Raw genomic sequence first — 27,911 nt, 5'->3', positions numbered from 1 at the left:
TGAGTGTGATATATCACACTAAAGCAGTTGAGTGTGATATATCACACTAAAGCAGTTGAGTGTGATATATCACACTAAAGCAGTTGAGTGTGATATATCATACTAAAGCAGTTGAGTGTGATATATCACACTAAAGCAGTTGAGTGTGATATATCACACTAAAGCAGTTGAGTGTGATATATCACACTAAAGCAGTTGAGTGTGATATATCAAACTAAAGCAGTTGAGTGTGATATATCATACTGAAACAGTTGAGTGTGACATTTCACACTAAAGCAGTTGAGTGTGATATATCATACTAAAGCAGTTGAGTGTGATATATCATACTAAAGCAGTTGAGTGTGATAGCAGTTGAGTGTGATATATTATACTGAAGCAGTTGAGTGTGATATATCACACTAAAGCAGTCGAGTATGATATATCACACTAAAGCAGTTGAGTGTGATATATCATACTAAAGCAGTTGAGTGTGATAGCAGTTGAGTGTGATATATCATACTAAAGCAGTCGAGTATGATATATCACACTAAAGCAGTTGAGTGTGATATATCATACTAAAGCAGTTGAGTGTGATATATCAAACTAAAACAGTTGAGTGTGATATATCATACTGAAGCAGTTGAGTGTGATATATCACACTAAAGCAGTTGAGTGTGATATATCATACTAAAGCAGTTGAGTGTGATATCAAACTAAAGCAGTTGAGTGTGATATATCATACTAAAGCAGTTGAGTGTGATATCAAACTAAAGCAGTTGAGTGTGATATATCATACTAAAGCAGTTGAGTGTGATATATCATACTAAAGCAGTTGAGTGTGATATATCAAACTAAAACAGTTGAGTGTGATATATCATACTGAAGCAGTTGAGTGTGATATATCACACTAAAGCAGTTGAGTGTGATATATCATACTAAAGCAGTTGAGTGTGATATCAAACTAAAGCAGTTGAGTGTGATATATCATACTAAAGCAGTTGAGTGTGATATATCAAACTAAAGCAGTTGAGTGTGATATATCACACTAAAGCAGTTGAGTGTGATATATCATACTAAAGCAGTTGAGTGTGATATATCACACTAAAGCAGTTGAGTGTGATATATCATACTAAAGCAGTCGAGTATGATATATCACACTAAAGCAGTTGAGTGTGATATATCATACTAAAGCAGTTGAGTGTGATATATCAAACTAAAACAGTTGAGTGTGATATATCATACTGAAGCAGTTGAGTGTGATATATCATACTGAAGCAGTTGAGTGTGATATATCACACTAAAGCAGTTGAGTGTGATATATCACACTAAAGCAGTTGAGTGTGATATATCATACTAAAGCAGTTGAGTGTGATATATCAAACTAAAACAGTTGAGTGTGATATATCATACTGAAGCAGTTGAGTGTGATATATCATACTGAAGCAGTTGAGTGTGATATATCACACTAAAGCAGTTGAGTGTGATATATCACACTAAAGCAGTTGAGTGTGATATATCATACTAAAGCAGTTGAGTGTGATATATCACACTAAAGCAGTTGAGTGTGATATATCATACTAAAGCAGTTGAGCGTGATATATCAAACTAAAGCAGTTGAGCGTGATATATCATACTAAACGATACTGGTGCGATCAAGACGTAGGATACGTCCTACAATTCGTATTATATTGTACGACCGCTATTACGTTGGTAAGCCAATGTAATGTAATCTAATGTAAAGTAACATATCATACTAAATGGAGTGGCATGGCTACGCTTGCTCTGAGCCCAGGTTTCAGCGGTCTACACCATGAGACGAGAGCCAGGGATGTAGTGAGACTCTTTCCAGATGTTTGTCTCTCCACAGTTCTCTGTCTTCCTCTTGCACTGGTAACAGCGGCGGTACTGCTCACACTGGTCAATCAGAAGACTGCTCCCAGACCTGTCATAGACATCAGAGATCAACGTCAGAATGTGGTCAATCAATCAGCAGACTGCTCCCAGACCTGTCATAGACATCAGAGATCAACGTCAGAATGTGGTCAATCAATCAGCAGACTGCTCCCAGACCTGTCATAGACATCAGAGATCAACGTCAGAATGTGGTCAATCAATCAGCAGACTGCTCCCAGACCTGACAGAGACATCAGAGATCAACGTCAGAATGTGGTCAATCAATCAGCAGACTGCTCCCAGACCTGTCAGAAACATCAGAGATCAACGTCAGAATGTGGTCAATCAATCAGCAGACTGCTCCCAGACCTGTCATAGACATCAGAGATCAACGTCAGAATGTGGTCAATCAATCAGCAGACTGCTCCCAGACCTGTCAGAGACATTAGAGATCAACGTCAGAATGTGGTCAATCAGCAGACTGCTCCCAGACCTGTCATAGACATCAGAGATCAACGTCAGAATGTGGTCAATCAGCAGACTGCTCCCAGACCTGTCATAGACATCAGAGATCAACGTCAGAATGTGGTCAATCAGTCAGCAGACTGCTCCCAGACCTGTCATAGACATCAGAGATCAACGTCAGAATGTGGTCAATCAATCAGCAGACTGCTCCCAGACCTGTCATAGACATCAGAGATCAACGTCAGAATGTGGTCAATCAGAAGACTGCTCCCAGACCTGTCATAGACATCAGAGATCAACGTCAGAATGTGGTCAATCAGTCAGCAGACTGCTCCCAGACCTGTCATAGACATCAGAGATCAACGTCAGAATGTGGTCAATCAGAAGACTGCTCCCAGACCTGTCATAGACATCAGAGATCAACGTCAGAATGTGGTCAATCAGTCAGCAGACTGCTCCCAGACCTGTCATAGACATCAGAGATCAACGTCAGAATGTGGTCAATCAATCAGCAGACTGCTCCCAGACCTGTCATAGACATCAGAGATCAACGTCAGAATGTGGTCAATCAGTCAGCAGACTGCTCCCAGACCTGTCATAGACATCAGAGATCAACGTCAGAATGTGGTCAATCAATCAGAAGACTGCTCCCAGACCTGTCATAGACATCAGAGATCAACGTCAGAATGTGGTCAATCAGTCAGCAGACTGCTCCCAGACCTGTCATAGACATCAGAGATCAACGTCAGAATGTGGTCAATCAATCAGAAGACTGCTCCCAGACCTGTCATAGACATCAGAGATCAACGTCAGAATGTGGTCAATCAGAAGACTGCTCCCAGACCTGTCATAGACATCAGAGATCAACGTCAGAATGTGGTCAATCAGAAGACTGCTCCCAGACCTGACATAGACATCAGAGATCAACGTCAGAATGTGGTCAATCAGCAGACTGCTCCCAGACCTGTCATAGACATCAGAGATCAATGTCAGAATGTGGTCAATCAATCAGCAGACTGCTCCCAGACCTGTCATAGACATCAGAGATCAACGTCAGAATGTGGTCAATCAGAAGACTGCTCCCAGACCTGTCATAGACATCAGAGATCAACGTCAGAATGTGGTCAATCAGAAGACTGCTCCCAGACCTGTCATAGACATCAGAGATCAACGTCAGAATGTGGTCAATCAATCAGCAGACTGCTCCCAGACCTGTCATAGACATCAGAGATCAACGTCAGAATGTGGTCAATCAGTCAGAAGACTGCTCCCAGACCTGTCATAGACATCAGAGATCAACGTCAGAATGTGGTCAATCAGAAGACTGCTCCCAGACCTGTCATAGACATCAGAGATCAACGTCAGAATGTGGTCAATCAGAAGACTGCTCCCAGACCTGACATAGACATCAGAGATCAACGTCAGAATGTGGTCAATCAATCAGAAGACTGTTCCCAGACCTGTCATAGACATCAGAGATCAACGTCAGAATGTGGTCAATAAGCAGACTGCTCCCAGACCTGTCATAGACATCAGAGATCAACGTCAGAATGTGGTCAATCAATCAGCAGACTGCTCCCAGACCTGTCATAGACATCAGAGATCAACGTCATAATGTGGTCAATCAGCAGACTGCTCCCAGACCTGTCATAGACATCAGAGATCAACGTCAGAATGTGATGGTACAGAAAGCAGATGTCAACTATCATGACAGTGATCGACTCAATCAGCCGGTCCCAAATCACTACCTTTTTCTCCTTCTTAACCCTAACACCCGATGCTAGTGTATCTGAAGTGTCTGGATAGGTATAAACAGTGTAGTGGTAGATCTGAAGGGTCTGGATAGGTATAAACAGTGTAGTGGTAGATCTGAAGGGTCTGGATAGGTATAAACAGTGTAGTGGTAGATCTGAAGGGTCTGGATAGGTATAAACAGTGTAGTGGTAGATCTGAAGGGTCTGGATAGGTATAAACAGTGTAGTGGTAGAGCTGAAGGGTCTGGATAGGTATAAACAGTGTAGTGGTAGATCTAAAGGGTCTGGATAGGTATAAACAGTGTAGTGGTGTATCTGAAGGGTCTGGATAGGTATAAACAGTGTAGTGGTAGATCTGAAGGGTCTGGATAGGTATAAACAGTGTAGTGGTAGATCTGAAGGGCCTGGATAGGTATAAACAGTGTAGTGGTGTATCTGAAGGGTCTGGATAAACAGTGTAGTGGTAGATCTGAAGGGTCTGGATAGGTATAAACAGTGTAGTGGTAGATCTGAAGGGTCTGGATAGGTATAAACAGTGTAGTGGTAGATCTGAAGGGTCTGGATAGGTATAAACAGTGTAGTGGTGTATCTGAAGGGTCTGGATAAACAGTGTAGTGGTAGATCTGAAGGGTCTGGATAGGTATAAACAGTGTAGTGGTAGATCTGAAGGGCCTGGATAGGTATAAACAGTGTAGTGGTGGATCTGAAGGGTCTGGATAGGTATAAACAGTGTAGTGGTGTATCTGAAGGGTCTGGATAGGGATAAACAGTGTAGTGGTAGATCTGAAGGGTATGGATAGGTATAAACAGTGTAGTGGTAGATCTGAAGGGTCTGGATAGGTATAAACAGTGTAGTGGTAAATCTGAAGGGTCTGGATAGGTATAAACAATGTAGTGGTAGATCTGAAGGGTCTGGATAGGTATAAACAGTGTAGTGGTAGATCTGAAGGGTATGGATAGGTATAAACAGTGTAGTGGTGTATCTGAAGGGTCTGGATAGGTATAAACAGTGTAGTGGTAGATCTGAAGGGTCTGGATAGGTATAAACAGTGTAGTGGTAGATCTGAAGGGTATGGATAGGTATAAGCAATGTAGTGGGAAAGCTTCCATCATATTGTTTCCATCTTACAGATCTGTAAACATAGAAGGGTTAGGGCCAATTCAAGTTGTGATTTGAGTATATTACTTGATGAATTCCTTCTCCTCTCTGTCTCGGTGGCGTTTCAGGTCGGCGCTGCGTCTCCAGGTGTCCTCCAACGAGGCCCTCAGGTTATGCAGCTTCTCAAAGCGGTTGATGTGGTCGTTTATCAGTCTGCCAGGAGAGAGAGGGAGAGGAAAATATAGAAACAGAACATATAGACAAGACATCGCATATAAAATGGCCTTTAACCTTGAACCATTCCATATACCATTTTTTTTCTGCATTCTCATTTTATTCACTCACTTTCTGAATTTCAAGTGGAGAATTTCACCCTCCCCACTCCCCCGTCTCTCCATGACTCCCTCTCGCTCCCTCCCCCCCCCCCCCCCCCCCCCCCCCCCTGCCTTCCCCCTTCCACTCACTCCTTCCTGTTCCTGTTGAGCATCTCTCTCTCGTTCTTCTGTTTGGTGCTGCGGTTAAGGAGCAGCTCTTTTCTCTTGTTATTAGCCGTGGTCAGTTGTTCCTGGTAGACCTTCTCCGCCCGCTGCCTCTGCTCTGACAGCCCAGCAGGGGTACAGTCCAGCTGGCCAAACACAGGGCCGTCCGAGTCGGGCAGGCGCGCTGGGAGGCCCGAGCCCTGGTACTCCACCTGGTAGATACGTTAATTAAATAACATCCATTAGATTTGTGGAGCATCAAGATCCTCAAATTATTTGTCTACTCAACCTGGGTGAAGATTACAATCACAGAGGAGCTCACAACTACTGGAAACTCATCTGTCATCTATAAGTACTGGAATCTCTCAACTATGACTTCCTGTTCTCGGTTAAAGAAGAGCCATTTGATTGGCAGAGCATGAAGATCACCAGTGTGCTGAGATTGTTTTCTACTCAACCTGGACTAAAAATAGACACCACAGAGGAGCTGGACTACTGTTCAACCTGGACTAGACATAGACACCACAGAGGAGCTAGACTACTGTTCAACCTGGACTAAACATAGACACCACAGAGGAGCTGGACTACTGTTCAACCTGGACTAGACATAGACACCACAGAGGAGCTGGACTACTGTTCAACCTGGACTAAACATAGACACCACAGAGGAGCTAGACTACTGTTCAACCTGGACTAGACATAGACACCACAGAGGAGCTGGACTACTGTTCAACCTGGACTAGACATAGACACCACAGAGGAGCTGGACTACTGTTCAACCTGGACTAAACATAGACACCACAGAGGAGCTAGACTACTGTTCAACCTGGACTAGACATAGACACCACAGAGGAGCTGGACTACTGTTCAACCTGGACTAGACATAGACACCACAGAGGAGCTGGACTACTGTTCAACCTGGACTAAACAGACACCACAGAGGAGCTAGACTACTGTTCAACCTGGACTAAACATAGACACCACAGAGGAGCTGGACTACTGTTCAACCTGGACTAGACATAGACACCACAGAGGAGCTAGACTACTGTTCAACCTGGACTAAACATAGACACCACAGAGGAGCTAGACTACTGTTCAACCTGGACTAGACATAGACACCACAGAGGAGCTGGACTACTGTTCAACCTGGACTAGACAGACACCACAGAGGAGCTAGACTACTGTTCAACCTGGACTAGACATAGACACCACAGAGGAGCTAGACTACTGTTCAACCTGGACTAGACATAGACATCACAGAGGAGCTAGACTACTGTTCAACCTGGACTAGACATCACAGAGGAGCTAGACTACTGTTCAACCTGGACTAGACATAGACACCACAGAGGAGCTAGACTACTGTTCAACCTGGACTAGACATAGACACCACAGAGGAGCTGGACTACTGTTCAACCTGGACTAGACATAGACATCACAGAGGAGCTAGACTACTGTTCAACCTGGACTAGACATAGACACCACAGAGGAGCTGGACTACTGTTCAACCTGGACTAAACATAGACACCACAGAGGAGCTGGACTACTGTTCAACCTGGACTAAACATAGACACCACAGAGGAGCTGGACTACTGTTCAACCTGGACTAGACATAGACACCACAGAGGAGCTGGACTACTGTTCAACCTGGACTAGACAGACACCACAGAGGAGCTGGACTACTGTTCAACCTGGACTAGACAGACACCACAGAGGAGCTGGACTACTGTTCAACCTGGACTAGACATAGACACAACAGAGGAGCTGGACTACTGTTCAACCTGGACTAGACATAGACACCACAGAGGAGCTGGACTACTGTTCAACCTGGACTAAACATAGACACCACAGAGGAGCTGGACTACTGTTCAACCTGGACTAGACATAGACACCACAGAGGAGCTGGACTACTGTTCAACCTGGACTAGACAGACACCACAGAGGAGCTGGACTACTGTTCAACCTGGACTAGACATAGACACCACAGAGGAGCTAGACTACTGTTCAACCTGGACTAGACATAGACACCACAGAGGAGCTAGACTACTGTTCAACCTGGACTAGACATAGACACCACAGAGGAGCTGGACTACTGTTCAACCTGGACTAAACATAGACACCACAGAGGAGCTGGACTACTGTTCAACCTGGACTAGACAGACACCACAGAGGAGCTGGACTACTGTTCAATTCCCTTATCTACTGCATTTCCTTCCTCAACTGTCCTTCTTTAAGTTCTTCAAGTCTGGTTCAACTGTCCTTCTTTAAGTTCTTCAAGTCTGGCTCAACTGTCCTTCTTTAAGTTCTTTATGTCTGGCTCAACTGTCCTTCTTTAAGTTCTTCATGTCTGGTTCAACTGTCCTTCTTTAAGTTCTTCATGTCTGGTTCAACTGTCCTTCTTTAAGTTCTTCAAGTCTGGTTCAACTGTCCTTCTTTAAGTACTTCAAGTCTGGTTCAACTGTCCTTCTTTAAGTACTTCATGTCCAACTGTCCTTCTTTACCATTAATTTTTCCTCCTCTTCCTCCCCATTTCTACTGCCTCTTTCCTTCCCTCTCTATCCCTTCCCTTCTTTTTCTTAAACCTCTCCATCTGTCTCCCCCTCTCCTCTCCTCTCCATAGAGACTTGTCTATATTATGTTTCCTGCCTGCTCTGAGTCGTCTCCTGGTGCTGTCTGTCCCTGGATGGGCGGGAACATCACTCTCCTATCTCCCTTGGCCTTCTGCTTGCCCTTCCCTGTTTCCACCTGTACAACAAGACAGGTGGTCAGGTAAACATCAATCTGTAGTGGTCACCTCTGCCTTGTTCAGCCTTAACCTGTGCAGCACACCTGGGAGTCAGTTATTCAATCCATCAACATAATAAATATCCCTCCACTTCAACCTGCACTTGTGTAACATGGTGGGAGGCATGTCTTTGGTAGGTCTGGTATGGTAGGTTTGGTCAGGTAGGTCTGGCCTGGTAGGTCTGGCCTGGTAGGAAGGGGCTGGTAGGTATGGTAGGTAGGGTCTGGTAGGTATGGTCTGGTCTGGTAGGTCTGGTCTGGTAGGTATTGTCTGGTAGGTGTGGTCTGGTAGGTGTGGTCTGGTAGGTGTGGTCTGGTAGATCTGATCTGGTAGATATGGTCTGGTAGGTATGGTCTGGTAGGTCTGGCCTGGTAGGTAGGGTCTGGTAGGTAGGGTCTGGTAGGTATGGTCTGGTAGGTCTGGCCTGGTAGGTATGGTCTGGTAGGTAGGGTCTGGTAGGTATGGTCTGGTAGGTCTGGCCTGGTAGGTATGGTCTGGTAGATATGGTCCGGTTGGTATGGTAGATATGGTCTGGTCTGGTAGATATGGTCTGGTAGTCTGATCTGGTAGGTATGGTCTGGTAGGTATGGTCTGGTAGGTATGGTCTGGTCTGGTAGGTCTGGTCCGGTAGGTCTGGTCTGGTCTGGTAGGTATGGTCTGGTAGGTATGGCCTGGTAGGTCTGGTCTGGTAGGTCTGGTCTGGTAGGTATGGCCTGGTAGGTAGGGTCTGGTAGGTATGGTCTGGTAGGTATGGTAGGTCTGGTAGGTATGTCCTGTAAGGTATGGTCTGGTAAGGATTGCCTGGTAGGTCTGGTCTGGTAGGTCTGGCCAGGTAGGTATGGTCTGGTAGGTCTGGCCAGGTAGGTAGGGTCTGGTAGGTATGGTCTGGTAGGTAGGGTCTGGTAGGTATGGTCTTGTAGGTATGGCCTGGTAGGTATGGTCTGGTAGGTATGGTCTTGTAGGTATGGCCTGGTAGGTATGGTCTGGTAGGTATGGTAGGTCTTGTCTGGTAGGTATGGTCTGGTAGGTATGTAGGTCTGGTCTGTTAGGTATGGTCTGGTAGGTCTGGCCAGGTAGGTATGGTCTGGTAGGTCTGGTCTGGTAGGTATGGTAGGTCTGGTAGGTATGTCCTGTAAGGTATGGTCTGGTAAGGATTGCCTGGTAGGTCTGGTCTGGTAGGTCTGGCCAGGTAGGTATGGTCTGGTAGGTCTGGCCAGGTAGGTAGGGTCTGGTAGGTATGGTCTGGTAGGTAGGGTCTGGTAGGTATGGTCTGGTAGGTATGGTCTTGTAGGTATGGCCTGGTAGGTATGGTCTGGTAGGTATGGTCTTGTAGGTATGGCCTGGTAGGTATGGTCTGGTAGGTATGGTCTTGTAGGTATGGCCTGGTAGGTATGGTCTGGTAGGTATGGTAGGTCTTGTCTGGTAGGTATGTAGGTCTGGTCTGGTAGGTATGGTCTGTTAGGTATGGTCTGGTAGGTCTGGCCAGGTAGGTATGGTCTGGTAGGTCTGGTCTGGTAGGTATGGTAGGTCTGGTAGGTATGTCCTGTAAGGTATGGTCTGGTAAGGATTGCCTGGTAGGTCTGGTCTGGTAGGTCTGGCCAGGTAGGTATGGTCTGGTAGGTCTGGTCTGGTAGGTATGGCCTGGTAGGTATGGTCTGGTAGGTATGGTCTGGTAGGTATGGTCTGGTAGGTATGGTAGGTATGTCCTGTAAGGTATGGTCTGGTAAGGATTGCCTGGTAGGTCTGGTCTGGTAGGTCTGGCCAGGTAGGTATGGTCTGGTAGGTCTGGCCAGGTAGGTAGGGTCTGGTAGGTATGGTCTGGTAGGTAGGGTCTGGTAGGTATGGTCTGGTAGGTATGGTCTTGTAGGTATGGCCTGGTAGGTATGGTCTGGTAGGTATGGTAGGTCTTGTCTGGTAGGTATGTAGGTCTGGTCTGGTAGGTATGGTCTGTTAGGTATGGTCTGGTAGGTCTGGCCAGGTAGGTATGGTCTGGTAGGTCTGGTCTGGTAGGTATGGTAGGTCTGGTAGGTATGTCCTGTAAGGTATGGTCTGGTAAGGATTGCCTGGTAGGTCTGGTCTGGTAGGTCTGGCCAGGTAGGTATGGTCTGGTAGGTCTGGTCTGGTAGGTATGGCCTGGTAGGTATGGTCTGGTAGGTATGGTCTGGTAGGTATGGTAGGTCTGGTAGGTATGTCCTGTAAGGTATGGTCTGGTAAGGATTGCCTGGTAGGTCTGGTCTGGTAGGTCTGGCCAGGTAGGTATGGTCTGGTAGGTCTGGCCAGGTAGGTAGGGTCTGGTAGGTATGGTCTGGTAGGTAGGGTCTGGTAGGTATGGTCTTGTAGGTATGGCCTGGTAGGTCTTGTCTGGTAGGTATGGTCTGGTAGGTATGTAGGTCTGGTCTGGTAGGTATGGTCTGTTAGGTCTGGTCTGGTAGGTCTGGCCAGGTAGGTATGGTCTGGTAGGTCTGGCCAGGTAGGTAGGGTCTGGTAGGTATGGCCTGATAGGTATGGTCTGGTAGGTATGGTCTTGTAGGTATGGCCTGGTAGGTATGGTCTGGTAGGTATGTAGGTCTGGTCTGGTAGGTATGGTCTGTTAGGTATGGTCTGGTAGGTATGGCCAGGTAGGTATGGCCTGGTAGGTATGTTCTGGTAGGTATGGTCTGGTAGGTCTGGCCAGGTAGGTATGGTCTGGTAGGTAGGGTCTGGTAGGTATGGTCTTGTAGGTATGGCCTGGTAGGTATGGTCTGGTAGGTATGGTCTTGTAGGTATGGCCTGGTAGGTATGGTCTGGTAGGTATGGTAGGTCTTGTCTGGTAGGTATGGTCTGGTAGGTATGTAGGTCTGGTCTGTTAGGTATGGTCTGGTAGGTCTGGCCAGGTAGGTATGGTCTGGTAGGTCTGGTCTGGTAGGTATGGTAGGTCTGGTAGGTATGTCCTGTAAGGTATGGTCTGGTAAGGATTGCCTGGTAGGTCTGGTCTGGTAGGTCTGGCCAGGTAGGTATGGTCTGGTAGGTCTGGCCAGGTAGGTAGGGTCTGGTAGGTATGGTCTGGTAGGTAGGGTCTGGTAGGTATGGTCTGGTAGGTATGGTCTTGTAGGTATGGCCTGGTAGGTATGGTCTGGTAGGTATGGTCTTGTAGGTATGGCCTGGTAGGTATGGTCTGGTAGGTATGGTCTTGTAGGTATGGCCTGGTAGGTATGGTCTGGTAGGTATGGTAGGTCTTGTCTGGTAGGTATGTAGGTCTGGTCTGGTAGGTATGGTCTGTTAGGTATGGTCTGGTAGGTCTGGCCAGGTAGGTATGGTCTGGTAGGTCTGGTCTGGTAGGTATGGTAGGTCTGGTAGGTATGTCCTGTAAGGTATGGTCTGGTAAGGATTGCCTGGTAGGTCTGGTCTGGTAGGTCTGGCCAGGTAGGTATGGTCTGGTAGGTCTGGTCTGGTAGGTATGGCCTGGTAGGTATGGTCTGGTAGGTATGGTCTGGTAGGTATGGTCTGGTAGGTATGGTAGGTATGTCCTGTAAGGTATGGTCTGGTAAGGATTGCCTGGTAGGTCTGGTCTGGTAGGTCTGGCCAGGTAGGTATGGTCTGGTAGGTCTGGCCAGGTAGGTAGGGTCTGGTAGGTATGGTCTGGTAGGTAGGGTCTGGTAGGTATGGTCTGGTAGGTATGGTCTTGTAGGTATGGCCTGGTAGGTATGGTCTGGTAGGTATGGTAGGTCTTGTCTGGTAGGTATGTAGGTCTGGTCTGGTAGGTATGGTCTGTTAGGTATGGTCTGGTAGGTCTGGCCAGGTAGGTATGGTCTGGTAGGTCTGGTCTGGTAGGTATGGTAGGTCTGGTAGGTATGTCCTGTAAGGTATGGTCTGGTAAGGATTGCCTGGTAGGTCTGGTCTGGTAGGTCTGGCCAGGTAGGTATGGTCTGGTAGGTCTGGTCTGGTAGGTATGGCCTGGTAGGTATGGTCTGGTAGGTATGGTCTGGTAGGTATGGTAGGTCTGGTAGGTATGTCCTGTAAGGTATGGTCTGGTAAGGATTGCCTGGTAGGTCTGGTCTGGTAGGTCTGGCCAGGTAGGTATGGTCTGGTAGGTCTGGCCAGGTAGGTAGGGTCTGGTAGGTATGGTCTGGTAGGTAGGGTCTGGTAGGTATGGTCTTGTAGGTATGGCCTGGTAGGTCTTGTCTGGTAGGTATGGTCTGGTAGGTATGTAGGTCTGGTCTGGTAGGTATGGTCTGTTAGGTCTGGTCTGGTAGGTCTGGCCAGGTAGGTATGGTCTGGTAGGTCTGGCCAGGTAGGTAGGGTCTGGTAGGTATGGCCTGATAGGTATGGTCTGGTAGGTATGGTCTTGTAGGTATGGCCTGGTAGGTATGGTCTGGTAGGTATGTAGGTCTGGTCTGGTAGGTATGGTCTGTTAGGTATGGTCTGGTAGGTATGGCCAGGTAGGTATGGCCTGGTAGGTATGTTCTGGTAGGTATGGTCTGGTAGGTCTGGCCAGGTAGGTATGGCCTGGTAGGTATGGCCTGGTAGGTATGGTCTGTTAGGTATGGTAGGTATGGTCTGATCTGGTAGGTATGGTAGGTATGGTCTGGTCTGGTAAGTCTGGTCTGGAAGGTATGGTCTGGTCTGGTAGGTGTGGTCTGGTAGGTCTGGCCAGGTAGGTATGGTCTGGTAGGTAGGGTCTGGAAGGTATGGTCTGGTCTGGTCTGGTAGGTCTGGCCAGGTAGGTATGGTCTGGTAGGTAGGGTCTGGTAGGTAGGGTCTGGAAGGTATGGTCTGGTCTGGTCTGGTAGGTCTGGCCAGGTAGGTATGGTCTGGTAGGTAGGGTCTGGTAGGTAGGGTCTGGAAGGTATGGTCTGGTCTGGTAGGTCTGGCCAGGTAGGTATGGTCTGGTAGGTAGGGTCTGGTAGGTAGAGTCTGGTAAGTATGCTATATAATATATGGTAGGACAGACTCTTACCTGTGTATCCAGGGCTTTCTTGTAGCAGCTAGTGTTCTTCTGTCTCAGGTGGAGCTGCTGGGACTTTTGCAAGGCGATTCTGAGACACACACAATAGCTATTCACACACTGTCGAAAGTGAGCAACAGACTGTACAATGACCACAGCATTCTGTATGTACAGTAGAGACCACAGGCCTGTTGACATGGGTTCATGGCAGCAGGTGCACTTCCTCTTAGACAAACATATTGACGTGGTACCCTACTCCCTTTATAGTGCACTGAAGAGCCCTGGTCAAAACTAAGTAGTGCACTACATAGGGAATGGGGTGCCATATGGGACTCAGGTGCATCACCTACTCCTGTGCCAGCTGGACCTGTTGTAGCAGGTCGATGAGCTCCTGGTCCTGCTGAGTCTGGCTGACCTGGCCCTTCCTCCACTCCGCCTGGGCCCGCAGATCCCGCATGTAGCCGCGCTGCTTATGGACCCTGGGAGGGGTGAGGGGACGGCCCCTGAAGATGTACGAACCCTGTGGGGGGAGGGGGTTCAATATCATCACGACATCATTCATTGATAAGTTTAGACCATTGGCTAAGTGTTGCAATAGTAACTGTGCATAGACCAATGCATGCTGAATGCAGCAACTGAAAAGCCGTGGACCATTTGAACTCTAGAACACTTAAACCCCCTGAAGATCAGTGTGCTGATTGGACAAGGCCAGGGCTCACATGGAAGTGGGAGGAGCGAGCAACCTTCTTCTCCTTCATGGCTTCAGACACTGCCAGGTTGAACGCTGCCACCTTCTGGTTGTTCTCACGTATCTCCAGACGGTCCGCCTAACACACACACACACACCACATCACACACACACCACCACATCACAAATACACACACACACACACACACACACACACACACACACACACACACCACAACACAAATACACACTTCCACACCACATCACAAATACACACACACCACACCACATCACAAATACACACACACAACCACACCACATCACAAATACACACACACACACCACCACGTCACAAATACACACACACACACACACACACACACACACACACACACACACACACACACACACACCACATCACAAATACACACACACACACACACACCACATCAAAAATACACACACATACCACCACACCACAAATACACACAGGCTCAGTGTCACCTCGCTACTGAGTTTAGTCTGACCACTGAGTTTAATGTGACTACTGAGTTTAATGTGACTACTGAGTTTAATCTGACTACCGAGTTTAATCTGACTACCGAGTTTAATCTGACTACTTAGTTTAATCTGACTACCTACCGAGTTGAATCTGACTACTGAGTTTAATCTGACTACCGAGTTTAATCTGACTACCGAGTTTAATCTGACGACTGAGTTTAATCTGACTACTGAGTTTAATGTGACTCCAGGACTAAAACAGAAGTACTAATGCAGACTCTCCCCCTGGCTTTCAGTCTAGTAGTATTCTGTCTATTCATCACTCCAAGACAAAGAGTAAAAGACAAAAGGGAACATGTTCCTCATCTCATCATCAGAGTGGCGTTGGCCTCACCTGCTCCCTCTGTAGGTAGTACTGGTCTCTGCGCTGCTCGTTGAACTGTAACACCCTCTCCTCCTCCTGCTGTTCTGTCAGCCTCTCCTCTGCCAGGTAGTGGGGGATGTTACGCTGGGCCCGCTGCATGCACAGGTAACACAACTCCTATAGGGAAGGATAGGTGATGTTATATACACAGGTAACACAGCTCCTATAGGGAAGCATAGGTGATGTTATATATACAGGTAACACAACTCCTATAGGGAAGGGTAGGTGATATTATATATACAGGTAACACAACTCCTATAGGGAAGGATAGGTGATGTTATATACACAGGTAACACAACTCCTATAGAGAAGGATAGGTGATGTTATATACACAGGTAACACAACTCCTATAGGGAAACACACAGTTATTCATTGATTGATACACCTCATACACACCCACAAAGGCAGAGTGTCCGGCACACACACACACACACACACACACCTGTCCAGCCCTGTTGTGGTTGACACAGGGCATGTCCAGATGAGAGTCCCCCCTCTTCACCTTCCCCTCCTTCAGAGCAGCGCCCTCCAGTGGTAAGATAGACACTGTGGACCTACAGGACAGCAGGTTGGAAACAGATAGCAGTCCTGGGTTATCTTTCAGCTCAGGGGCTATTCAGCCACAGTCCTGGGTTATCTTTCAGATCAGGGGCTATTCAACCACAGTCCTGGGAGACCAAAATACATCTGGTTATATACCCCAAATGGCACCCTATTCCCATAGTGCACTTCGTTTGACCAAAAGAAGTGCAGTGTGTAGGGAATTGGGTGCCATGTGGGACGAAGGATTGGTTTCCTTTCTTTCCTGTTAATCAAAGAGTGGACTCTCTGGCCAATCAATGTTGACCAGCGGTATTTATTTTAATCAGGGAGAGGACTCTCTGGATAGTCAATAGTGACCAGCAGTACTTTCCACTTTAACTGGTGACAAACACTGAATACAGGCAGTTGCCTACAATGCGTCTCGAATGGCACCCTATTCCCTATATAGTGCACTACTTTTGACCAGGGCCCATGGCACCCTAATCCCTATATAATGCACTGCTTTTGCCCAGAGCCCTATGGGTTTCCTCAGAGTCATACATTAAGAGAGTTGGGCCAGGTTTTATAACGGACACCATGTTAAAACCTCTTAGCGCACGGATCCCGTTACCGGGATCAAAATCGAGAGCGAAGCTGAAGTGCGCCAAATTCCAATTACAAAATCGTAATATTAAACATTCATGAACATACAAGTGTCCTACATAATTTAAAAGCTTAATTTCTTGTTAATCCAGATGCTTTGTCAGATTTCAAAAAGGCCTTACGGCGAAAGCATACAATGTGATTATCTGAGGACAGAGCCCCACACACAAAAGCATTAAAAACATTTTACAAACCAGCAGAGATGTCACAAAAGTCAGGAATAGCGATAAAATAAATCACTTACTTTTGAAGATCTTCCTCTGTTTGCAATCCCAAGGGTCCCAGCTACACAACAAATGGTTGTTTTGTTCGATAAAGTCCTTCTTTATATCCCAAAAAAGTATGTTTAGTTGGCGTGTTTCATTCAGTAATCCACCCGTTCCACTAGTTCAACATGCATACAAAGGAATCCCAAAAGTTACCAATAAACCTCGTCTAAACAAGTCAAACAACGTTTCTAATCAATCCACAGGTACCCTAATATGTAAATAAACTATCAAATTTAAGACGGAGAATAGTGTGTTCAATCCCGGAGATAAATAATGAAGTTCTCGCCCTCAAGACTACAGTCCAAATGAGAGCCACCTTGAAAAACTACAAATTCTAGCTAATTTTTCAACAAAAAAAGCCTGAAACCCTTTCTAAAGACTGTTGACATCTAGTGGAAGCCAACTGCAATCTGGGAGGATTTCCTTTGATTTTCCCATAAACAAGCATTTGAATGGGCAGTCACCTCAAAAAAAAAAATCTGGATGGATTTTCATCGGGTTTTCGCCTGCAATATCAGTTCTGTTATACTCACAGACATTATTTTAACAGTTTTAGAAACGTTTCTATCCAATGCTACCAATTATATGCATATCCTAGCTTCTGGGCCTGAGTAACAGGCAATTTACTTTGGGCACGTCATTTATCCGAACTTCCGAACACTGCCCCCTAGCCCTAAGAGGTTTCACGCCGTTATTCTCAACATGTAACAATACGTGAGCGCCTGCGACAGTTCCCTGTGAAATGACCCGCTGTAAACAAGCAAAACAGAGCAGCGGATTTAACAGACGTTTTTATTGATCAAAATGTTGGATAATGTGTATCCAAGTCTGTAGTGTGCTGTAGTGTCAACAAACTGCATATCTGCTTTCACATCTTCATAAGTTTACCAAACTAGCATTAATAAACAGCACAATGTGGAAGACTTCAATTATCACTTGGCTCCGGCTGTGCAGGAGAAAGAGACGCTCTCAGACCGTTCAACAGCATTGACCCAACTCTCTCTACTGATATATATATATATATTCAGGGTTTCCTGATGTGTCAAAAGTAGTGCACTATATAGGGAATAGGGTGTCATTTGGGACGCAGACAGTGTCTGTATGGACAGAGGAAAGTCCAGAGGGGTCTAGTTTCAGAGCCCAGGGCCACAGGACCACTGTGGGGGGTACAGGGCAGACTAAACCTCAGGGCACTGTCTGAATGATCAGGTGGTGACAGGTGAGGAACTGTCCCACACAGGGAGAGCTGCATCATTCATGGAGCCACTACCCCAGGACAGGACAGTAACAGTGCATCAAAGCTGGGACCGAGAGACTGAAAAACAGCTTCTATCTCAAGGCCATCAGACCGTTAAACAGCCACCACTAACATTGAGTGGCTGCTGCCAACACACTGACTCAACTCCAGCCACTTTAATAATGGGAATTGATGAGAATTGATGTAAAATATATCACTAGCCACTTTAAACAATGCTACTTAATATAATGTTTACATACCCTACATTATTTATCTCATATGTATACGTATATACTGTACTCTATATCATCTACTGCATCTTTATGTAATACATGTATCACTAGCCACTTTAAACTATGCCACTTTGTTTACATACTCATCTCATATGTATATACTGTACTCTATACCATCTACTGCATCTTGCCTATGCCGCTCTGTACCATCACTCATTCATATATCCTTATGTACATATTCTTTATCCCCTTACACTGTGTATAAGACAGTAGTTTTGGAATTGTTAGCTAGATTACTCGTTGGTTATTACTGCATTGTCGGAACTAGAAGCACAAGCATTTCGCTACACTCGCATTAACATCTGCTAACCATGTGTATGTGACAAATAACATTTGATTTGATTTGACACAAGTACCCTCTCACAAGTTCCCTCCTGTGTTACAGTCCTGGATTAACAGGGTTAGAGGAGAGACCAAACAGGGTCTTGTGTCTCTGTCTTGGATTAACAGGGTTAGAGGAGAGACCAACCAGGGTCTTGTGTCTCTGTCCTGGATTAACAGGGTTAGAGGAGAGACCAACCAGGGTCTTGTGTTACAGTCCTGGATTAACAGGCTTAAAGGAGAGACCAACCAGGGTCTTGTGTTACAGTCCTGGAGTAACAGGGTTAGAGGAGAGACCAACCAGGGTCTTGTGTCTCTGTCCTGGATTAACAGGTTTAAAGGAGAGACCAACCAGGGTCAAGCGTCACTCACTATCCTGTGGCAGTGTGTGGGAATGTCCCAAATGGCACCCTATTCCTTATGCAGTGCACTCCCTTTGATCAAAGCCCTATGAAGTAGTGCACTACTTAACATATGGAATATGGTGCCATGTGGGATGCAGCCTGGTCAGTAGGAGATGAGGTTAGCAGTGTTAGCCGACAATAGCTGGGGTTAACAGTGTTAGCCGACAATAGCTGGGGTTAACAGTGTTAGCCGACAATAGCTGGGGTTAACAGTGTTAGCCGACAACAGCTGGGGTTAGCAGTGAGACCGACAATAGCTGGGGTTAACAGTGTTAGCCGACAATAGCTGGGGTTAACAGTGTTAGCCGACAACAGCTGGGGTTAGCAGTGAGACCGACAATAGCTGGGGTTAACAGTGTTAGCCGACAATAGCTGGGGTTAACAGTGTTAGCCGACAATAGCTGGGGTTAGCAGTGAGGCAGACAACAGCTGGGGTTAGCAGTGAGGCCGACAATAGCTGGGGTTAGCAGTGAGGCCGACAATAGCTGGGGTTAGCAGTGAGGCCGACAACAGCTGGGGTTAGCAGTGTGGCCGACAATAGCTAGGGTTAGCAGTGAGGCCGACAATAGCTGGGGTTAGCAGTGAGGCCGACAACAGCTGGGGTTAGCAGTGAGGCCGACAATAGCTAGGGTTAGCAGTGAGGCCGACAATAGCTGGGGTTAGCAGTGAGGCCGACAATAGCTGGGGTTAGCAGTGTTAGCCGACAATAGCTGGGGTTAGCAGTGAGGCCGACAATAGCAAGGGTTAGCAGGGAGGCCGACAATAGCTAGGGTTAGCAGTGAGGCCAACAATAGCTGGGGTTAGCAGTGAGACCGACAACAGCTGGGGTTAGCAGTGAGGCCGACAATAGCTGGGGTTAGCAGTGAGGCCGACAATAGTTGGGGTTAGCAGTGAGGCCGACAATAGCTGGGGTTAGCAGTGAGGCTGACAATAGCTGGGGTTAGCAGTGAGGCCGACAATAGCTGGGGTTAGCAGTGTTAGCCGACAACAGCTGGGGTTAGCAGTGTTAGCCGACAATAGCTGGGGTTAGCAGTGAGGCAGACAACAGCTGGGGATAGCAGTGAGGCCGACAATAGCTGGGGTTAGCAGTGAGGCCGACAACAGCTGGGGTTAGCAGTGAGGCCGACAATAGCTGGGGTTAGCAGTGTTAGCCGACAACAGCTGGGGTTAGCAGTGTTAGCCGACAACAGCTGGGGTTAGCAGTGAGGCCGACAATAGCTGGGGTTAGCAGTGAGGCCGACAATAGCTGGGGTTAGCAGTGTTAGCCGACAATAGCTGGGGTTAGCAGTGAGGCCGACAACAGCTGGGGTTAGCAGTGAGGCCGACAATAGCTGGGGTTAGCAGTGTTAGCCGACAACAGCTGGGGTTAGCAGTGAGGCCGACAACAGCTGGGGTTAGCAGTGTTAGCCGACAACAGCTGGGGTTAGCAGTGAGGCCGACAATAGCTGGGGTTAGCAGTGAGACCGACAACAGCTGGGGTTAGCAGTGAGGCCGACAATAGCTGGGGTTAGCAGTGTTAGCCGACAACAGCTGGGGTTAGCAGTGTTAGCCGACAACAGCTGGGGTTAGCAGTGTTAGCCGACAACAGCTGGGGTTAGCAGTGAGGCCGACAATAGCTGGGGTTAGCAGTGTTAGCCGACAACAGCTGGGGTTAGCAGTGTTAGCCGACAACAGCTGGGGTTAGCAGTGTTAGCCGACAACAGCTGGGGTTAGCAGTGAGGCCGACAACAGCTGGGGTTAGCAGTGTTAGCCGACAGTACCTGTCAGTTTTGGTCTCCGCTGGAGGTCTAGGCTCCAGGTCATCAGTGAGACTGATCCCGTTGACCTTGGCTGGGTGCAGGGTGTGTCTGGATCTGGACTGCGGAGTCCCCAGGGATTCTGGGTAAACATGGTAACATAACTACAGGTGAGAAAGACTCGGCAGATGAAGAGACATACATGTTCTGGGATACGCCCAAGTCTACATAATGTTATATTAGCTTACCTTTCTCTCCAACACTGGGGTTATCAAGGTTAAGTGAGCCCCAACACATATCTCTCACCAGAGACGTTACACCCATTAAAACCCCTCAATCTGATCGAGATATTAACTGAGTTAATCCAAATCAATTGAATATGGTCATCAGTTGAATATGGTCATCAGGTGAATATGGTCATCAGTTGAATATGGTCATCAGTTGAATATGGTCATCAGTTGAATATGGTCATCAGTTGAATATGGTCATCAGTTGAATATAGTCATCAGTTGAATATGGTCATCAGGTGAATATGGTCATCAGTTGAATATGGTCATCAGGTGAATATGGTCATCAGTTGAATATGGTCATCAGTTGAATATAGTCATCAATTGAATATGGTCATCAGTTGAATATGGTCATAAGTTGAATTTGGCCATAAAAACCCTTGTTTTTAGAGGACTAGATTACACCACTGTCTCTCCCTCACCTCTATTCTTCTCCTTCCTGTCTGAGTCTGTCTGGACCTGGGCCAGGGCCTCCTCTCCCCAGTCCTTCCCCCCCTGTTCGGAAGAGATCCTGGGGAGGATGATGGTGTTGCTGGTCCCTGTTATGCTGGATCTCTCAAACAGGACAGAGTTGCTGGTGCCAGGTCTCTGGGATAGAGAGTGGAGTAGGGGAATTGTCATCAACACAAATACAAACGCACTTGTACAATCATACACACCTGCTCACTCTCTCTCTCTCTGTCTGACACACACACACACACACACACACACACACACACACACACACACACACACACACACACCCTACCCAACCCCCATACACACACTACCTACATGACATATCTAATCCACCCTACTGACATTGGAGAGTGCCAAGAGCAGCTTCCCGCTGCCGTCCAAGGCGGTGACAAAGTCGTGGTAGAACTTCATCTTGACTTTGCTCTGGCAGAACAACAGCTCTCCGATGGCGTGGAAGGTGAAGAGGACTGAGCGTCCGGCGGCCACGGCTCTCAGCAACACCAGCAGAGTCTCTCTCACACAGCCCTCCACCACGTGACGCTCAAACGGGCTCTCCACAGACAGGGCTGTGAAGTTGAGCTGGACTAGTGGCACATCCCCTGCTGTGATGACAGATGGATTACACACATTCCTAGTGTTAGTGTACTGGTCTCCTGTGATGATTAACCAGCTTGTCTTAAGACCTGAAGACTTAGTTATCCAGGTTAAAGCTATAGGCTTTAGCTCAGCAGTCGTGTATAGACAGACAACCTGGGTTGGATAAGATTCAGCCACACCAAGATGGCTCTCTCTATCCCACTCCCAACATGCTCTCCACAGACAGACATATGAACACACCAAGATGGCTCTCTCTATCCCACCCCCAACATGCTCTCCACAGACAGAGATGGCTCTCTCTATCCCACCCCCAACATGCTCTCCACAGACAGAGATGGCTCTCTCTATCCCACTTCCAACATGCTCTCCACAGACAGAGATGGCTCTCTCTATCCCACCCCCAACATGCTCTCCACAGACAGAGATGGCTCTCTCTATCCCACCCCCAACATGCTCTCCACAGACAGAGATGGCTCTCTCTATCCCACCCCCAACATGCTCTCCACAGACAGAGATGGCTCTCTCTATCCCACTTCCAACATGCTCTCCACAGACAGAGATGGCTCTCTCTATCCCACCCCAACATGCTCTCCACAGACAGAGATGGCTCTCTCTATCCCACTTCCAACATGCTCTCCACAGACAGAGATGGCTCTCTCTATCCCACTTCCAACATGCTCTCCACAGACAGAGATGGCTCTCTCTATCCCACCCCAACATGCTCTCCACAGACAGAGATGGCTCTCTCTATCGCATTCCCAACATGCTCTCCACAGACAGACATATCAACACACCAAGATGGCTCTCTCTATCCCACCCCCAACATGCTCTCCACAGACAGAGATGGCTCTCTCTATCCCACTCCCAACATGCTCTCCACAGACAGACATATTAAACCCACCAAGATGGCTCTCTCTATCCCACCCCAACATGCTCTCCACAGACAGACATATTAACACACCAAGATGGCTCTCTCTATCCCACCCCCAACATGCTCTCCACAGACAGACATATGAACACACCAAGATGGCTCTCTCTATCCCACCCCCAACATGCTCTCCACAGACAGGGCTGGGAAGTTGAGCTGGACCAGTGGCACATCCCCTGCTGTGACGACGGACGGACAGACGGGTGGCACAGGCACACGCATAGAAATACAATGACTAGAACTGACTTTTTGCTCCTGCTAAAAGCTGTGCACTGGGTTTTCTCATTCATTCTCTTTCATCATAGTGTTTCTATGGGACACATTGCTGGTATCAGTGTAACATAGTGTTTCTATGGGACACATTGCTGGTATCAGTGTAACATAGTGTTTCTATGGGACACATTGCTGGTATCAGTGTAACATAGTGTTTCTATGGGACACATTGCTGGTATCAGTGTAACATAATGGAAGAGGGTTGATTAATCATCTTTCCTGGCACCTGAAGAATTGTACTAGTTCCCCAAGCTACTGCCCAGGCTTTAGCTCAGCGGGCTATCAGCACAATTTTGTATAGCGCACAGACACACAACTCAGGCTTGATATCTGCGATCGTTCACATAAACGCGCCAGCGTTAACAGAAGATGTCTCATGTGTGTGTCTGTCTGTGTGCGTGCGTGCGTACGCGCGTGTGTGTGTGTGTGTTCTTGGCCCATCACCACTCACCTGCAGACAGCGGTTTGACCTGCTTGAGGCCGTGTGACTGGGACAGCTTCTCAGAGAGCAGGAAGATGGGTCGCTGGATCAAAACAAACTTGTTGCCTACGTCCAGCTTCTGCTGAGAGAAGGTGAAGGATCCCAGGCCTGCAATGTAGACCCCCTGGACAGACAGACAGACAGACAGACAGACAGACAGACAGACAGACAGACAGACAGACAGACAGACAGGCAGGCAGGCAGGCAGACAGGCAGGCAGGCAGACAGACAGACAGACAGACAGACAGACAGACACAACAAGTTGTCAACCAGTTCTCCTAGACCTGATGATGAATATAGCTGAAAGACATGACTATTTATGCCTCTACTATTTATGATATGTCATATATAATTCTCTAATGTCTCCTGACTGTCCTCAAAGCTAAAAGATTTCTTAATCTCACTGAAAATTGGGCAATAAAATAGTTGCCAGTTTCAAATCTGTTACATGCAAAATAGTCCAATTTCAGAATTTATATTCATACACAGACCAAAAAAGTAAAGTTAAATTAAATTAATTCCAATCCCAATTAAAATACAACAGCTGGTTTTATTGGCTGACTGGCATCGCTCAGAGAGCAGCAGCCTGCGCCCTTTTCTCTCCCTTGTAGAAAGCAGAGAGCAGCAGCCTGCGTCCTTTTCTCTCACTTGTAGAAAGCAGAGAGCAGCAGCCTGCGTCCTTTTCTCTCACTTGTAGAAAGCAGAGAGCAGCTGCCTGCGCCCTTTTCTCTCACTTGTAGAAAGTAGAGAGCAGCAGCCTGCGCCCTTTTCTCTCACTTGTAGAAAGTAGAGAGCAGCAGCCTGCGCCCTTTTCTCTCACTTGTAGAAAGTAGAGAGCAGCAGCCTGCGCCCTTTTCTCTCACTTGTAGAAAGTAGAGAGCAGCAGCCTGCGCCCTTTTCTCCCACTTGTAGAAAGCAGAGAGCAGCAGCCTGCGCCCTTTTCTCTCACTTGTAGAAAGCAGAGAGCAGCAGCCTGCGCCCTTTTCTCTCACTTGTAGAAAGCAGAGAGCAGCAGCCTGCGCCCTTTTCTCTCACTTGTAGAAAGCAGAGAGCAGCAGCCTGCGCCCTTTTCTCTCACTTGTAGAAAGTAGAGAGCAGCTGCCTGCGCCCTTTTCTCTCACTTGTAGAAAGCAGAGAGCAGCAGCCTGCGCCCTTTTCTCTCTGGCTGGGCCTCTCAAGGACATTCAGACACTTGTCCCGAAGCCACTCCTGCATTCTCTTGACTGTGTGCTGAGGGTCATTGTCCTGTTGGAAGGTGAATCTTCGCCCCAGTCTGAGGTCCTGAGCACTCTGGAGCAGGTTTTCATCAAGGTTCTTTCTGTACTTGCTCCTTTCATCTTTCCTTCGATCCTGACTAGTCTCACAGTCCCTGCCGCTGAAAAACATACCCACAGCATGATGCTGCCACCACCATGCTTCACTGCAGGGATGGTGCCAGGCATCCTCCAGACATGATGCTTGGCATTCAGGCCAAAGAGTTTCTCATGGTCTGAGTATTCCTTTAGATGTCTTTTGGCAAACTCCAAGCGAGCTGTCATGTGCCTTTTACTGAGGAGTGGCTTCCATCTGGCCACTCTATCATAAAGGCCAGATTGGTGGAGTGCTGCAGAGATGGTTGTCCTTCTGGAAGTTTCTCCCATCTCCACAGAGGAACTCTGGAGCTCTATCAGAGTGACCATCGGGTTCTTGGTCACCTCCCTGACCAAGGCCCTTCTCCCCCGATTGCTCAGTTTGGCCAGGCAACCAGTGATCTTGGGGACCTTCAATGCTGCAGAAATGTTTTGGTACACTTCCCCAGATCTGTGCATCAACACAATCCGGTCTCGGAGCTCTATGGACAATTCCTTCAACCTCATGGCCTGGTTTTTGCTCTGACATGCACTGTCAACTGTGGGACCTTATATAGACAGGTGTGTGCCTTTCCAAATCATGTCTAATCAATGAAATTTACCACAGGTGGACTCCAATCAAGTTGTAGAAACATCTCAAGGAGGATCAATCGAAACAAGATGCACCTGAGCTCAATTTTGAGTCTCATAGCAAAGGGTCTGAATACTTATGTAAGTAAGGTATTTCTGTTTTTTATTTGTATTAATTTGTGAGAAAAAAAATCAACATTTATTTTAGAAAAAAATCAATTTTAGATAAAGGCTGTAACGTAACAAAATGTGGAAAAGGGGAAGGTGTCTAAATGCTTTCTGAATGCCCTGTAGCTGACTACTCGACAGAGTAGTCCATTCAGCACCACGTCACGGAGCTCCACCCTATTCCTGTACCGAGGCGCTGTCCAATCAGAGGTGCTGAATCACGGGTGTGGTTTTATCACTTTTTCAAAAGTAGATTTTCCTTTTGTATTTCCTGATATTCGTCATTCTTTAGTCGAGTTTGTTTGTCTTCATGCGTCCTTGTCGATTGTAGGCTCTGCCTTTTATTTCAATGCATGTGTAGGATTTATCTGGCATCATTTGCATTCGCAGTCAGCTGTTTTATGCTCTGGTTACTCGAACAATCAAAAGTCCTTTTTACATCAGCAGATGTCATAAAGTGCTCATACAGAAACCCAGCCTAAAAGCCCAAACAGCAAGCAATGCAGATGTAGAAGCACGGTGGCTAGGAAAAACTCTCTGGAAAGGCAGGAACATAGGAAGAAACCTAGAGAAGAACCAGGCTCTGAAGGGTGGCCAGTCCTCTTCTGGCTGTACTGGGTAGAGAGGAACCAGGCTCTGAGGGGTGGCCAGTCCTCTTCTGGCTGTACTGGGTAGAGAGGAACCAGGCTCTGAGGGGTGGCCAGTCCTCTTCTGGCTGTACTGGGTAGAGAGAAACCAGGCTCTGAAGGGTGGCCAGTCCTCTTCTGGCTGTGCCGGATGGAGATTATAAGAGTACATGGCCATTAAGGCCAGATCGTTTCACACTGATGCCAGCATTTGATGTCGGGCCTTGTTGTGACTTGATAGCCTGTATTATGCATCTATTTCATGTTCACTGTATGTACTGTTCCACAAGTAAATGAGTCAATTCATGACGAGGTTGAGTAGTGGTTGACATTGTAGCCAGGGGTGTAAAGTACTTAAGTAAAAATACTTTAAAATACAACTTAAGTCGTTTTTTGGCGTAGCTGTACTTTACTTTTCTATTTATATTTTTTGACAACTTTTACTTTTAGTCCACTGCATTCTCAAAGAAAATAATGTACTTTTTTACTCCATACATTTTCCCTCCCGACACCCAAAAGTACTCGTTACATTTCGAATGCTCACCAGGACAGAAAAAAAATGTACAATTCACACGGACTCACTAAACACAAATGCTTCGTTTGTAAATTAAATCTGAGTTTTGGAGTTCGCCCGTCTGGCCGTGAAAAAAAACAACAACAAGATAATGGTGGCATCTGGTTTGCTTTATATAAGGATAATGATTTATGCTTTTACTTTTGAAACTTGTTTATTTTTGCCATTAAATTTACTTTGATACTTAAGTATATTTAAAAGCAAATACTTTTAGACTTTTACTGGGTGACTATCACTATTACTTGAGTCATTTTCTATTAAGGTATCTTTACTTTTACTCAAGTATGACAATTGGGTACTTTTTCCACTACTGATTGTAGCCTACACGCGGTGATGATTAATGCCTGATGACATTTTGTTTGATTTTGCTCTTCATCAAATAGCATTTTAGAGTTTTAAAATGGTGTAGAAATGGAATAAATGAACTTCAACCTCCTAAAAACCTCCTCCTTTGCTATACCCTCGGTTCAGCTGAACTGACTGACAACTGACTATGGCAATATCGACTTTCTGAAGTGCTCTTACCTTTTGCAAGGTCATCTGTCGCTCCACGAAAGATGACACGTTCGACCAAATGCTGTCAACGTCTGAAATAAAGGAGAACATTTTCAGAACAATTTTCAGAAAATAAAAATTGCTCGTATAGCTAAATGCTTTAAAAAAAATGACATGCACACCTTGATTCTAAATTGTGCAAAGTTTGCAAACAAATGGTATAGCCTATGTGTTTTTACGATGCGGCAAGGTGGGCTAGATCTTTTCAACTGTACAATATAATAGACTAGAAAGTGTGTCCTGTCCTGACCGTTTTCTGAGAGCTGAGAGAGGGTTGGAAAGGACTTCCTCTCCGCCTCCGACACCACGGACAGCAAGTCGGTCATCATGACAATTAGAGCAAAATCTCTTAAAAAAAATAATAAAAGAAACCCAGAGTTGTTTCAGCTCAATCCACGGACTTCCAGATTCGGCTCAATTCACCGATTTCCAGATTCTCCCCCGCCTTCCAGATTCTCCCCTGCAGATAGCCCATTACAGTGCGTCTCCTCGGGTGATAAATCTCGATGCGAAATGCACCCGGGCGCGCAACTCCAACACTGACCTTGTTGCTACGAGCGACGTCACAATAGCCACTTGCACCCCCCGCAGCGACAGGCGCTGGGGCCAAA

General features: G+C 46.9%; 1 protein-coding gene and 4 long non-coding RNA genes across 5 annotated transcripts; 4 read left to right on the top strand and 1 right to left on the bottom strand.

The window, feature by feature from the left end:
* Positions 1-27,786, bottom strand: LOC110518830 (coiled-coil domain-containing protein 81). The gene is made up of 14 exons (XM_036982126.1): positions 27,551-27,786; positions 27,271-27,332; positions 23,429-23,582; positions 21,522-21,781; positions 21,143-21,308; positions 20,458-20,575; positions 15,431-15,542; positions 14,959-15,105; positions 14,095-14,202; positions 13,726-13,895; positions 13,388-13,466; positions 5,655-5,881; positions 5,278-5,403; positions 1-1,921 (listed from the first exon to the last, which is right to left on the bottom strand). Exons 1-14 carry the CDS (start codon positions 27,627-27,629, stop codon positions 1,783-1,785), a joined length of 1,947 nt encoding a protein of 648 aa, XP_036838021.1. The 5' UTR covers positions 27,630-27,786; the 3' UTR covers positions 1-1,782.
* On the top strand, positions 10,093-10,289 carry LOC118965216. Its single transcript, XR_005052484.1, has 3 exons — positions 10,093-10,109; positions 10,193-10,234; positions 10,277-10,289. It is a non-coding gene; the product is annotated as an uncharacterized LOC118965216 (long non-coding RNA).
* Positions 10,585-10,776, top strand: LOC118965215. The gene is made up of 3 exons (XR_005052483.1): positions 10,585-10,601; positions 10,680-10,721; positions 10,764-10,776. It is a non-coding gene; the product is annotated as an uncharacterized LOC118965215 (long non-coding RNA).
* LOC118965214 lies at positions 11,893-12,089 on the top strand. The gene is made up of 3 exons (XR_005052482.1): positions 11,893-11,909; positions 11,993-12,034; positions 12,077-12,089. It is a non-coding gene; the product is annotated as an uncharacterized LOC118965214 (long non-coding RNA).
* Positions 12,385-12,576, top strand: LOC118965213. The gene is made up of 3 exons (XR_005052481.1): positions 12,385-12,401; positions 12,480-12,521; positions 12,564-12,576. It is a non-coding gene; the product is annotated as an uncharacterized LOC118965213 (long non-coding RNA).
* Positions 27,787-27,911: the final 125 nt, after the last annotated feature.

The sequence above is a fragment of the Oncorhynchus mykiss genome, chromosome 7 (genome assembly GCF_013265735.2).
Source record: "Oncorhynchus mykiss isolate Arlee chromosome 7, USDA_OmykA_1.1, whole genome shotgun sequence".
NCBI lineage: Eukaryota > Metazoa > Chordata > Actinopteri > Salmoniformes > Salmonidae > Oncorhynchus > Oncorhynchus mykiss.
This window is presented reverse-complemented; position numbering and strand designations above follow the sequence as displayed.

Coding starts and splice junctions, on each gene's coding strand:
- LOC110518830 (XM_036982126.1), bottom strand. CDS start 27,629: ATGATGACCGACTTGCTGTCCGTGGTGTCGGAGGCGGAGAGGAAGTCC. Junction 23,583..27,270: donor GACAGATGACCTTGCAAAAG/GTAAGAGCACTT, acceptor CTGTCTGTCCAG/GGGGTCTACATTGCAGGCCT. Junction 21,782..23,428: donor GGTCAAACCGCTGTCTGCAG/GTGAGTGGTGAT, acceptor CTGTCATCACAG/CAGGGGATGTGCCACTAGTC.